This window comes from Phaethon aethereus (assembly GCF_964289735.1).
Source record: "Phaethon aethereus genome assembly, chromosome: 1".
Taxonomy (NCBI): Eukaryota; Metazoa; Chordata; class Aves; order Phaethontiformes; family Phaethontidae; genus Phaethon; species Phaethon aethereus.
Window position 1 is genome coordinate 64,770,971 of NC_138575.1, and position 13,156 is coordinate 64,784,126.

General features: G+C 45.6%; 1 protein-coding gene across 1 annotated transcript; it reads left to right on the plus strand.

The window, feature by feature from the left end:
* Positions 1 to 3,389: 3,389 nt before the first annotated feature.
* On the plus strand, positions 3,390 to 7,301 carry RAB19 (RAB19, member RAS oncogene family; the record flags this gene model as incomplete). Its single annotated transcript, XM_082000573.1, has 3 exons — positions 3,390 to 3,656; positions 4,466 to 4,649; positions 7,036 to 7,301. The coding sequence occupies exons 1-3, from the start codon at positions 3,462 to 3,464 to the stop codon at positions 7,299 to 7,301; spliced, it is 645 nt and encodes a 214-aa protein (XP_081856699.1). The 5' UTR covers positions 3,390 to 3,461.
* Positions 7,302 to 13,156: the final 5,855 nt, after the last annotated feature.

Consider the following 13,156-nt stretch of genomic DNA (forward strand, 5'->3'; position numbering starts at 1 on the left):
AGTTTTCCCCAAAGAATCAGAGCTGAAATAAGACAGAACATAATGCCTTTGTGTCTTTTCATACTCACACGTGCTTTTTGTAATGATTTGTAAATCTGACAGAAGGCTTTTCAAGTCCAGCTTCACAACCTCACTTGGAGAAACTAGAAGTCATTGCCCAGACTCCCTCTTATCCAAATTTCTGCTCCTGAAATGCTTGTATTTCAGAGATTTCTGCTTTTCCTCCTAATGACTTTTAAAGGTTTCACCAAGACAGCTTCCACTGTAAGAAGTCTTCCTTTCCTGTTCTCTCAATGATGATGCATGCCTGACCGACAAACAGATGCCAGCTACTGCTGGATACATTAACCTTCACGGAAACCGAGGCCACATCTGACCTCCAAAACAAGAGGATGGCACAGACATCCTCTGAGTAATAGGGACCCAGCCATTACACCTTTGAGACATTGGAGTAATGTTTATCCTACACCACACTTGAACACCTCCATTCTCATCCAGGGCAAACGCAGCAAGTCCACACAAGATCTGAGACTGCCTGCATCTACGCAGCCCAGGTGCAGCTGAGCCACACTCCCACTCTTCCAGCTAGGACAGCCTGCCCAGGTCCGGCAGCACCTTCTAGTAGGGATGTGCTTCTAGGCTGCCGCGGTTCACACGGGGGGGGGGGGGCATCACCTCCAGTAGGAGCTGTGGGAAGGCAAGGCTAAGCCTAGAAGAGGCATCTTCACAAGCAGTCTTGAAACTACATCCACCTGTGGTCCCAGACCATTTCTCAACATCAGTGAATGAAAGCTCAGCACCCACATAAGTATCACATGGTGCTACTCCCTTTTGGGCAGCAGTAAAACTGCTCAGGGCTGTCCCCCACACACGCTGCGTGAAGAAGGAACCCAAGGCACTCCAATTTCCCAGCACCACAGTCCTCACAGGCCTGTGAGCCACGCAGGCTGTTGGTCAAACACAAGAGCTCGTTCTCCTTCCCTGCCTCTCCCTGCCCTCCTGCTAGGCAACAGCGGGTAAGAGAGTTCTCCGGAGGAAAGCAAAACACTGCCAGTTGTGCAATGCAGCGGGAAAAGTTCCTTCCTTGGGTAATCAGTGCACAGCCCGAAGCACAAGATTTACTACTTGCTGTATGTCAACATACACAAGTAGAGATCTTGTTTGTCCAAGATACCAAGTCTTTTTAAAGCTAAGACCTGGTTTTGACCTTAAAGTCACCTGTTTTTTTAATAGCATTTTCTATATAGCGACATATTACTGTTGAAATTATCTGTTCCTCAGAGCTTTTCAGTCTCAGCTTTCTAGAAGGCCTTCTGCCACCAGATGACACTTTTAACATCCTTACAGTGTAAAGTATGAAATAGTTTGTTTCCCCTTTTTTTCTTTCTGCATCCTGTCCTTTTTATACCCAAAATTGGCATTCTCCCTAGGCTAGAAAAGCATGCAACTAGGAGCTTATCCTTACAAATTAGTCTTCTAATTATTCTGAGAATACCACATTACATTTGTAGTGGAGGGGGAGCAAGAACTGGGAGGCAGGATAAACGACAAAATTCAAGGCAGCAAAGCACAAGCCTTTAAGAAAGGAAGAGGACCGCTTTTAGGGTATTAGACTGGCTTGTCTGCTTGTTTCGCACTATTTACCTCCAGCTAACCAATACATTGAACAAGCTTTTGTTAAGCTTTCTGCATTCTCCCTTATCCCTTCACATAAGGTCAAAAGAAGCCACCTTAAGTTCAAAATAAACTTCCTTAATACCACTCTGTTGTCCTCCAAAGCCGGCAGGAAAGACGAGAATTAACATTCCTGGGACTTCCAAAGTGCAATGCAAACAAATGATTTTTTTAAAAAACAAAAACAAAACCCACTCTTCTATGCCATAGAATCACAGAATCGTTAAGGTTGGAAAAGACCTTCAAGATCATCAAGTCCAACCATCAACCCAACACCACCATGCTCACTAAACCATATCCTGAAGTGCCACATCCACATGTTTTTTGAACATTTCCAGCAATGGTGACTCCACCTCCCTGGGCAGCCTGTTCCAGTGTTTGACCACTCTCTCAGTAAAGACATTTTTCCTAATACCCAGTCTAAACCTCCCCTGGCGCAACTTGAGGACATTTCCGCTCATCCTATCACTAGTTACTTGGGAGAAGAAACCAACACCCACTGCACCACAACCCCCTTTCAGGCAGTTGTAGAGAGTGATAAGGTCTCCCCTCAGCCTCCTCTTCTCCAGACTAAACAACCCCAGTTCCCTCAGCCGCTCCTAATAAGACCCGTTCCCCAGACCCCTCACCAGCTTCATTGCCCTTCTCTGGATACGCTCCAGCACCTCAATGTCCTTCTTGTAGCGTGGGGCCCAGAGCTGAACACAGTATTCAAGATAATCCATCTTTCCAGACAGAAGAAAAAAAGGAATGCAAATCCAAACGCAGGCAGGCCTTTGGCAGCTGGCACCCACCACAAGCCGGTCAACTCGAGAGCCCTGCTAGATGCCCTCTGGGAAGAAAAGGGACTCCTCCGAGCACCAAGTGGATCCCAGCGCGGTCACGCCCGCCGCGGAGGCGACAGCCTGGCGGGCCGCTCCAACAGTACCCCACTCCCGCGGGAAGGGGCCTGTGCCGAGCGGCCCTGCTCGGCGCCCAGGCCGCGTTGCCGCCGGCGAGCAGAGCTCCCCTGAGAGCGCCGGCAGCGGCTCCGCAGGCTGCCCCGCCCCGCTGCGCGGCCGGGCCGCAGGCTGCCCCGCTGAAGCGCCGAGGCAGGGGATGAGGACGCGGCTACTCCCCCCTCAGCGAACACCCGCCCAGGGCCCGGCACAGGTGAGCCAGCGGCCACGTCCTCAGTCGGGCGGCGAGCCGAGCCGAGCCGGCAGCGCCAGGGTCCGCGCTGGCTCCGCCGCAACCGTTAGCCCGCCACGGCCATCGAACCGCCGCCCGTCCCGCGCGCCCCTTCCCCCGCCCCGGGGGAAACCGCCCGCCCCCGCGTACCGGGCCCGGCAGCCAGCACGGCCCTCGGGAAGTCAGCGGGCGGCGGCTCTTCCGGCGGGAGGGGCCAGCGGGCGCGGCGGGAGTTGTAGTCCGCCCCCGACCGCCGCCAGGGCTCTGCCCCCAGGCCCCTTCTCCGCCTTCCTCCTGGCAGGGGGCGAGGAGCGAGCGGCGCCGGCAGCGCCCCCCTGGCTGAGCCCGCGGGGCGGAGCAGGGAAGGCGGCGGTGGAGGCGGAAGAGGAGGAGGAGGAGGACTACATTTCCCACCGGCCCTGAGAGGGCCAGGGCGTGTACAAAGCGGGCGCTACCTGTCCCGGCAGGTGAGCGCTAACAGGTGAGCTAACAGGTGAGCAGGCGGCTGCTCGGGGCAGGGGTTCGGGCTCCTTCCCTGGGTCCTGGCTGCCGTGAGCCAGGCCGGGGCGGCCCCTCACTGCCCCGTTCCCCCGCCACAGGCCCGCCTGGGAGCCGCGATGCCTTTTTCCAGCTCCGGTGCGGACGATGCCTTCGACTATCTTTTCAAGATCATCCTGATTGGGGACTCCAACGTGGGGAAGACCTGCGTGGTGCACCGCTTCAAGACGGGGCAGTACAACGAGAAGCAGCAGAACACCATCGGCGTCGACTTCACCGTGCGCTCCATGGACATTGACGGCAAGAGAGTGAAGGTGAGATGCCGGGGCCAGTGTAGGGCCCCGGGGGCAGCCCTGCTACCGCGCTGCCATTCCCTGGCGGCAGCGTTTCCAGCTCGGCCCTTTCTGACCAGGGCTGCTGGCAAGGGGATCTTCCCTCAGGAGGATGCCCTTGGGGGGGTGCAGTCACCCTAACTGGGGTACGTGCTTGCCCTCCTGGCTTCTCTGGGTTTGCCTGTGGAGAGGGCTCATGCTTTCCTTGCAGGGGGTTCTTTGATAGTCGGCTCTGGTTTGGAGGGTAGGTCTCGTCCCTCCTTTAAATGTGGGGGTTTGAGCTGGGACACCGCGGAGGGAGAACCCTCTAATTTGCAAAGGCTCTACTTTGACACATGCTTGATCTGAGGGAAGATGAAGACTCACAAGATAAACACCAGAAGAAACTGCTAGCTAGAAGTTACCTCCATGCCCAGATGAAAGCTCAGATGCCTGCCCTTCACATAGCTTTGCTTTGCCCAGCCCTGCATGAGGGCTTCTTGGCTTTTCTTCCTTTCTTATTAAAAGGCTGCAAGGCTCTATATCATTTAGTATGGTTGTTGAAACTGGGATTATTGGCCTCTTTGCAAAGCTGGGTTTACTCTTGCAGCTTCCTCTTTGGTCTGTGTACATTGTCTTTACAAGGTATGTAAATGTCCCTTCAGATCTAGAGAGGGCAAAGCTGCGATGTGGGTGTAGTGGAGTGAGCTGGGACAGGTCTAGCTGCCTTCTGGACAAGGGATTTCAAAACCATAGATGCTGATGGAAGCAGCATTTGCCGGTCTTTACAACTTCTATCCTTTCTCTTACAGATCCAAGTGTGGGACACAGCTGGTCAAGAACGCTTCCGGACAATAACCCAGTCTTATTACAGGAGTGCCCATGGGGCCATCCTTGCCTATGACCTTACTAGGAGGTCCACATTTGAATCCATTCCTCACTGGATTCACGAAATTGAAAAGTATGGTGCTGCAAACTTGGTCATGATGTTAATTGGTAGGAATCTAATTTTAAATACTATGTTGTATAGCTTTTTTTAATAAGTGTATAAAACACCCCTCACTTCCCCCCACCTCCTCTTAAAGCATCTATAAACTATGCATTGAAGAAGAATTCAGTTGTAATTAAAATAGATCAGAAATTGTATCAATTTGATCCAAGATTAAAAAATTAGGAAAGTCACAGCCTGCTCCTGATGGGACCAAGCCCATTGCAGGCAGTGAAACCTTTTTACTTGTTTCTTTCCTGCTGGAATAGTGCAACAAACTTGCTGCTAGTCTAGCAAGCAGGGACAACTTTATTGAGGTTAGAATTGCAGTTAAGTCTGACCCTGTACTCCTGATGCACAGGAATTCAGTGGCTCAGTAATTCAAGATGAAGGGGAATGCACAGCACAACACAACTCCTGGTTCTCACCTTTCCTCTCTGTTCTTTTGCTATGCATGCACACTGCTCTGTAATGGGACTCCGATCAGGTAAGACAGTAGATGGGGACATGGCGTTTGCAGAGCATGAAGTAGACTGCTTGCATTCCTCCTCCTCCTCGCTTATTCCACTAGCATTCAGGAAACTTTGCCCCTTGAGGAAAGGAATGGGTAGAAATTGCTGAGAATGGAGCTGGCAGGAAGCGGTGTGGTTCTTTCCCTTTGTATTTCAGGTTATTGTTGCTCTTCCCTCCTCCCAAGGAAGAAGCTGCAAATGAAAGAACTGGTGTAGTAAAATGACAGATCTTTTATTTACATTCCACTGCTGCTGTCTGTTCCACTGTGCTGAGAGCAATGCATGCAGCCCAAACTGGCTCTTGAGGATAGGCAGCGCTGAGCCCCACAGCACAGCAGGCATGGGACCTGACCTTCTGCTTGTGCTCCTAGCAAATTACTTAACTTCTGCCATGGTGGTTCTTCCTGTTCTTCCTTTGAAGAAACAAACAACAAATTCTGACCTGCATGTAACTGCGGTGCTTGCAGTGAGTAAGGAAGGGGGAGGAAAAAAAAAAATCACTAAACTTTGGTAGCATTTTTCTAACTTGTCTCATGAATCTAAAGAATAAGAACTATCTGTGTGTGTGCTGGGGGCTGGTGGTTGTTTTTGTTTTGTTTTTAAGAAAGAGGTTCTGAAATTGGTAAAAATAAAACTTTTGTCAAGGATCCAGCTTGATGCTTTCTTCCAAAGCTGGTGCTCACTGCTTTACTTTGGCAGGAAGTCTTTGTACATTTAATAACATATAGTCATGTTATCCACCTTTCTAGCATGAGCCTAAGGTTAAAAAGTTGAACTTTCCCATCTGGAACTGAAGGAGGAAATAGGGAGGGCTTTTTTTTTTAAGAACTCAACCCTCAAGCAAGGTGTTATTTTTTGGGGGGTGGTGGTTTTCTTTGTGAGGTGAGTGGTTGCTTTATTTTTTTTCTCCTTTTAGAAAAACTGAAAGGGACTTGGCGGGGGGGGGAGGGGAGTTGGCTTATATATGCTTCAAATTCAAGATCTGAATTTGATGAAGGGTTGACTTGAAACTATGAATGTAGACTTCAGCCAGGTACTGCATGTACCAGAACTGATGATAATTTCACACGTGCTGCAACTACTTAAATATACAAAGGTATTTTATCTATCATCTGAGGCATTTCATGACTTCTGACAGATTTTAACTAAACTGCTTCAAGTAAAAGTTTAATCTATAGGAATCTACAGGAACTTTTTAAGTGTACATTTTAAGCATTAAGGTAGCTGGTGTGAATTCTTGTCTTTGACATCATCTTAAAATGACTGACCTATATAAATAGGTCATGTTAAAATCTGATCAACAGTTGAGCAGGTTCTTCCTGGGTTTTAGTGGGGATTTTCTGGAGGAGATCTGCTTTTAGACTAGAACATTTCAGATCTTCAGAGCGGAACATCCACTGCGAGATGTGTCAAGGTAGCTTGACAATAGCATAACACATGTGGCTTCCACTGAAGGTTGAGTGAGGAATAAACCTTTATGCAATGTTGCTTTGGTTTACTGTGTGCAATCACTATAGCTAAAAGATTTCTTTTTTTAAAAATATTTAGCTTAAATGCTACTTAATGTTGAAAAACACTAGGGAATAGGGACTAACAGTTGCTTCCAAGTAATCATTTGGCACCACAACCTACAGCAAGTAATTAGATGAACACAGGTTTTTAGTTTTTGTTTGGATTTTAACTCATTTGATATCATCATATGATTAGCTGAAGTTTTGATCCACAGTATGTTTGTGGCTCTGATGTGCTCACACCTTGTTTTTTTCCAGTAACTCTTATCCCTAAAATAAATCTATTGTTTAACAAAATTAATGATGTATTGATTTAAAGATTAATTTTTGAGAGACTAAATTATTGAATTATCTGTTTGCCTTCTTTTAAGGGAATAAATCAGATTCACTGGATAAGCGCCAAGTCCTATTTGAAGATGCCTGCACACTGGCAGAGAAGCATGGGCTCTTAGCTGTACTGGAGACCTCAGCAAAAGAAGCTCAAAACATAGAAGAGGTGTTCACCTTAATGGCTAAGGAGCTAATAGCCCGAAATACCTTACAGCTCCACGGAGAGAACCCTCAGAACAGCATCTATCTTGATTCCAGGCCAGTGATTGCCAGTCCAAGTGTGGAAAAGACCCAGTGCCTCTGCTGAAGAGAGATTTCGGAAAGAATTTGAAGTCATCGTTCTTCTGAGGCTGTTTGATTTCATTTTATTCAATTGATGAAAGTGTGCTATGTGGCCTCAAGCCATCTCTCTTGGTATCTCTACCGTGCAGTTTGGCTTGTAAGTATTGTCAGAAATCGTTGTTGCTGTTGGTAGCACAGGTTGCTTTGAACATTAACTTCTGAGCTGAGAGGACTCGGGAAGTTGCCAGCCCTTGCCTTAACCAAAGAGAACTGTAAAAATTATTGCCTTTAATTATACCCTTACATGATTTCTGGCTGTCAGAAGATAAATTTGCACCAGAGCTCTACATTGATTTGACCCTTCTAAGCTATGTTGTTTGTTCTAGTGCAAGCACTTTACTCTTTGCCAGGAGCTTTAAAAAGTCTGACACATGCTTGAACAGCACTAACCCATTGCTGCTTAAAATTTCATTTAGGGGAAGTCCTGATGTGTGTAAGCCACCTCACCCCAAGGAACATAATAGAGTGTATGATTTCACCTCTGTACTGACTTCCTCACCAGACAAACCTGGAGACATCCCTGGGGTTTCATAGCAGGCAGAATATGATACTGTAGTGGCCCAGCGTTCTTCCTGGGATGAGGAAAGTTGTCATCTGTTTTGCTCTCTGATTTTAAGAATTGCTTCCAGTAGTGACCTTTGTCTTGCTATACAGACTTGCTAGGAGTAGCAAAGCTTCCAAGGCAGCAGTAATGGCCTATATCAATGGTGGGGTGAAAGGACTTTTTTTCAATTTCTCCCTGCCCACCCCCCCAACCTTGTCTTGCTTTTGATGTGCTGATTTTCATCAACAGTTTTCAAGTTTTCTATAGTTTGTGTGATGGGCCAATGGCAGCTTGAGTATACCTGTAGATTTTTCAAGGGAGTGTGAAGAATGGATTCAAGCTCTGGTAAAACTCAGCAAGGGGTAGGATGGTTTAATGATGTAACCTCACCTTTAGGCCAGCAAAGGAATGGTATGGAGCATACCTGAAAGCTAGCCCTAAGCAAGGATGTATGGGACTGAACAGCTTTGGTAGCAATAGAAGGTTTTGTATTGTTCCTCCCAAATGCAAGCTCTGCTACTGGGAGCTCGCTTCTTCTATGTACTGGAACTGAATGAAGGGCTTGGGGCTTATGGGTTTTTGTGTCTTTTTTTTTTCCAGTAGATGGAAACAGGGAAGGAGAGGGAAGAAATACATACTATACAGAGAAAGCTTTTTTTGATTGCAGTCTACATGTACTGAAGTGTATCACTTAGTCACTATTAAGCTATGAACTAGAACTCAACCTCTGTAATGATAAAACACAGTCTGGGTTACGTGCAAAGAAGCCCTGGGAAGGCTGTTGTGTTGCTAGCTTACCAGATTGCAGTCTACCTGTGTTTCACAAGTTCTTGGAAAAATAGGGAAAAACATGTAGCAAATATTTCTGGAAAATCTCATCTGAGAAGCAGACAAAATAAAGCAGAATGAATCATTGATTTTTAGTCTTGCAAATATTTCAAATTATAAATGCCTCCTCTGGCCAGGTTCTTTGCTATCACATGCAAAGAGCAGGGGTTAATTCAGCTGTGTGTAAACTGAGGGAGAAATCTTCAATGCTAGCCTCTAAGCCTTGCTACAGCCTGCTGTGGGAAAAAAAAAAGCTTCATCATCTTTAGGCATCCCCTTCCTGATGTTTACTTTTTTAATCTTAATTTCACCTTGATTTGGTACTAGCCTGGTAGTTGCATTTCAGTTTGCATATTTAAGCAGCAGTAAACACCATAACCTTTTAAAGTAGCTGAACAAGCAGCAATCCAGCTTCCAACAACTAGTTTCTATACCTTTGGGTCACTACGAAAACAGTCAAATGTAAGGGGTTTTTTTATATTCTTATATGTTTAAAATCCAAACTATTGCTGGTAGTAGTTTGTAATGTAGCATTTTTAAGGGTTTGTTTTTTTTTTTTAGTTTCCACATGTAATCTGCTAGCAAACGTGGTTCTGTTTTAGATATACCAGAGAGTATTTGCAGCAAATACTAATCTTCCAGGAGACCATAATAGAGAAGTATTGTGTTCATCTCCAGTTACACTCTTTCATTAGCTGAGAATTAAGAGGAAGAGTCTTACCAGCAGAGTATTAACCTTTGTATGGTTCATTTGGTTTGCTGCCTTAATTAGAGATTACTGGATGAAGTTGTTTTTGCTCACCCTCAGTATGGAGACTTCTGCAGGCTGATGCTCCCTCAAGTGCCTGGCACCACTGGGTTACTGGGCTCTTGCCTTTCTCTTTCCCCCACACGTGGGGCTCCTTGCAGACAGAGTCCCTCGCTGGCAGGAAGCTGTGCCACACAGGAGCAGGGAGAACAGGCTTGTGACTGCTCTGAGCTGCACTGTTGCCCTTCCTTTGAGAAATGTTAACAGGCTCCTTGCTGCTCTTTCAATAAACTGGTCTTAAATATGTACCCATCGTGCAACTGAAACAGGAGTGTGGCCTCTTCCGATTGGCTCCACTGGGGATCTTCCACTGCTTGTGGAAGATCCCAGTTGGGATTCCCAATTCCCACTGGCTTCCACAGGGTCACTTTTTAAGCAGTCCTCATGTGAATGCCATTGCTAACAAGGTTGTTCAGAGTGTTTACCAGTAGGCAGTATTCTTCATGTGGTAATATGTGAAGAAAGCTATAAATTTTTAAAAACTCCCTTTATTATAGTGTGTTGTTCTAAGCTGTAAGATAGCAACTGCTAGATTAAAAAACAGGCACAGTAACTTCTGCAGTTAGTTGTACCTTTCCCCACCACAGAGCAGATGGAAGCATACAGCAATGACACTGCAAGTTAACGAAAAAACCCATTAACTGCTATGCAACCTTATAGTAATGTTTGTTCCCCCAGCATCATTAATGTAAATCCAGTGTGCTTCTTGACAGCATCATTAATGCACTTGTAGAAAGCATAGCTTATTGTAATATTGTTGACAATGCTATTCTAAAAACTACTGCTGTCCCACAGTTTTAAGAGCTGTACATCCAGCTTGAAGATGAGCTTGAGCTTATTTGTTAGATTTTTATCTACTTGGAAGAAGTATTTGAATCTTAGCTGTGGCACATTACTTGTGCTGGTATCATACCCATGCCACACGAGTGACTGAAGCAGCACCTATCCACAGAAGAGTAACAAAAAAAACCCCAGAAGTATTTTAAAAAGGAGCAAACTTTGACACCTCCCAGAAACTGACTGCCTGAATAGCAAACATAACTGCAACCAGTGATGTGAAGGCACATGGCACTGTTTGTGTGGTCAAACTTTTCTTCATACATAGGGGACAGGCTTAATAACAAAAGCTGAAGTTACTATCTAATCATTCCAGTTAATGTTTAAGTATAGTTGGAAAGGAGACAGAGAAAGCAATTTCAGGCCCTGAACAGAAACAGAGTGAGCACTATCCTGGAGACTTCTTTCAGGAAGGAGATAGATGCCTGTGTTCTTTGAGAGGGAACTGAAACTGAAGCTTCCCCCAGCCAGGTGAGTGCCCTAAGCCCAGCACTGGTTAGAGGTGCCCCTTCCCAGCAGGTGCCCCTTCCCAGCTGTGGGCTGCCAACAGCCAGATTTTTAATCTATTAACTATCTACTATTTATCTCAGTTGCCTGAATACCACATTCAGCTCCAGGCAGAGGGGCTCTAATACTCATTGCTCAGCATACTGACTCCTGAAGCCATTGCTAAGGACTGGAACTGCAACAGGTACTGCCAAAATATCAGAGTCCTTTCAGAGTAATTTTAGACAGGCCAAGAGCCTCTTTTACTTAAGAATAATTGAACTTTTAATAAGAACCTGCAGCTTGAGAGAGGCAGGACTTTGTTAACAGTCTTCTAAAGCACTTTTTCTAGTGCTGCTGTTCTAAAATCAACCTTAGACTGAGCCTGTGCAGGCAGCTGAATTACACAATCACATCAAGCTGTTGCCAAACAGGTGTTGACTCTGGCTTGATTGCAAGTGACAAATCACATACCCATAGATAACAGCAGCAAGTCAGGGCAGAAATTTAGCATATTTACAATCCCCCATTTCCCTGCTACAGCTGTGTTCATGAACATCACTGCTTATTAGTTTTCACTGCCATGTCTGTCTAGTTTTGTTTACCTGAAGTGAGACTCACCACAACTACAGATTAATAATGCTTCTTCAGTGCTAGCATTAGAGTGAAACTGATGTTGTAGCAGCCCTGTATCTCTATCCTAAGGGATACTATGTGGACTCTCCCTTGTTTTAAGCAGCTGCAGCATCAGTAATTCCATCTATACAAGTTTTGTTCCAACCACGAGACAGCCCATACCTCACAGTATCCTCCAAACAGGAATCTATTTTGTACCTGCTGTAGCAGGAAAGAGTTGCTGTTGTATTTCATGAAGTGAACCAGGCCTCCCCTCAGCAAGGTTACAGCAGGCCTTGGGCTACAATGGGGGAAGAGCTGTGCTGTTGCAATTTGAACTAAAGCAGCAGAGGTGGTTGAGAATTGCTCTCTGCTTGTACCACATTCAGACCAATCAGAATGGGCAGTAGATGCTTATTTTGCACTTTCCACAAGATGGAAAATTTTGTATCAAACCATGTGTATATATATTCCTGCACAGGGAGGAAAGGCAAGACACTTCAAGTGTCTTTTTCTAAAGATTTTGTTTTGAAATTGAGATTTTGCTGGTGAAAGTTTATGGAGTCTTTATACCTTTTTCATCTTGACACTATTCTCCTTACTCGCTTTGGTTTCCGTACCTTAATTATTCGCTTAAAGAGAATGACGCACAGCCTAAGTTATCACCTTCCATATTTTTGAATTAAAAGTTTGCCTTAATTCTACTGAATTTATTCCTGTTTTCTTACAGAGGAAAACCATAGCAGCCTAACATAATTTACTTATTTCAAAGGCACTACTCTCCTCAGTCATTCCAGTTGGGGGGGTGTGCAACAGGAAGCATAGAAACAGGGCCACCACCCACAGGAATCAAACTGGAAGTGACACACAGCAGTACTGCTTGATGACAAACACATGCAGTTCTTTAACTCACAGAACAAGAACCATAGCCCACTTCAAAGCAAGAGATCAAAAGAAACTACTTGTCACCATGCACCTGACTATGTCAGCCACCTGGCAGCTAGACAGAGCAGCCTCCCTTACTGGCATACTCTCAGCTTCCCCTGCAACACATACAGAAATAAGGTTTAGAAGCAGCAGCATCCATCGTTGTGCCACATGTACACCCACACAAGAAGCAAAGCATGCCCCTCCAATCCCTTATGAGGGAAAGCTGATGCATGTGCTCTGGCTGGTAAGTGTATCACCTTTTTTGCATCTTACCAGAACATATCTTTGTAAAACTTATGTTTCAATGCAGCTTTCTAGTAGGATGTTAACAGCTTATGTTCACTATGCAGGGGAGGACTGGCTAGTTCTACTTCAAAGCCTTTGATTTTTTCTGTTTCTCCCTATATCAGTTTTAAATGGCATTTGCACAAGTTACATTCAAATCCTCTTCTGCCTCTGCTCCTAAACCACAAACAAACCAAAGACGGTTTTAGACTGTTCAGTTAAACTTTTCTTAGTCATATCCCTCAGCATCTGAATACATTTCTAGTAGTTCACTTCCAACTTCATGTATTTCTGCAGAATAATGCTTCTTTCTGAACATACACAGGCTTAAAGAAGCATGTGGATTCTCAGGAAGTGGCCTGTGGCAATGCTTGGACTTGCTGTCCAAAATGCATTGCAACAGGAAACTATCAATAGGGCATGTACTGCAGCTGACTTTGTTCAGGACAAATAAAATTAATACCATAGTGCAGAACTTACTTCTGAA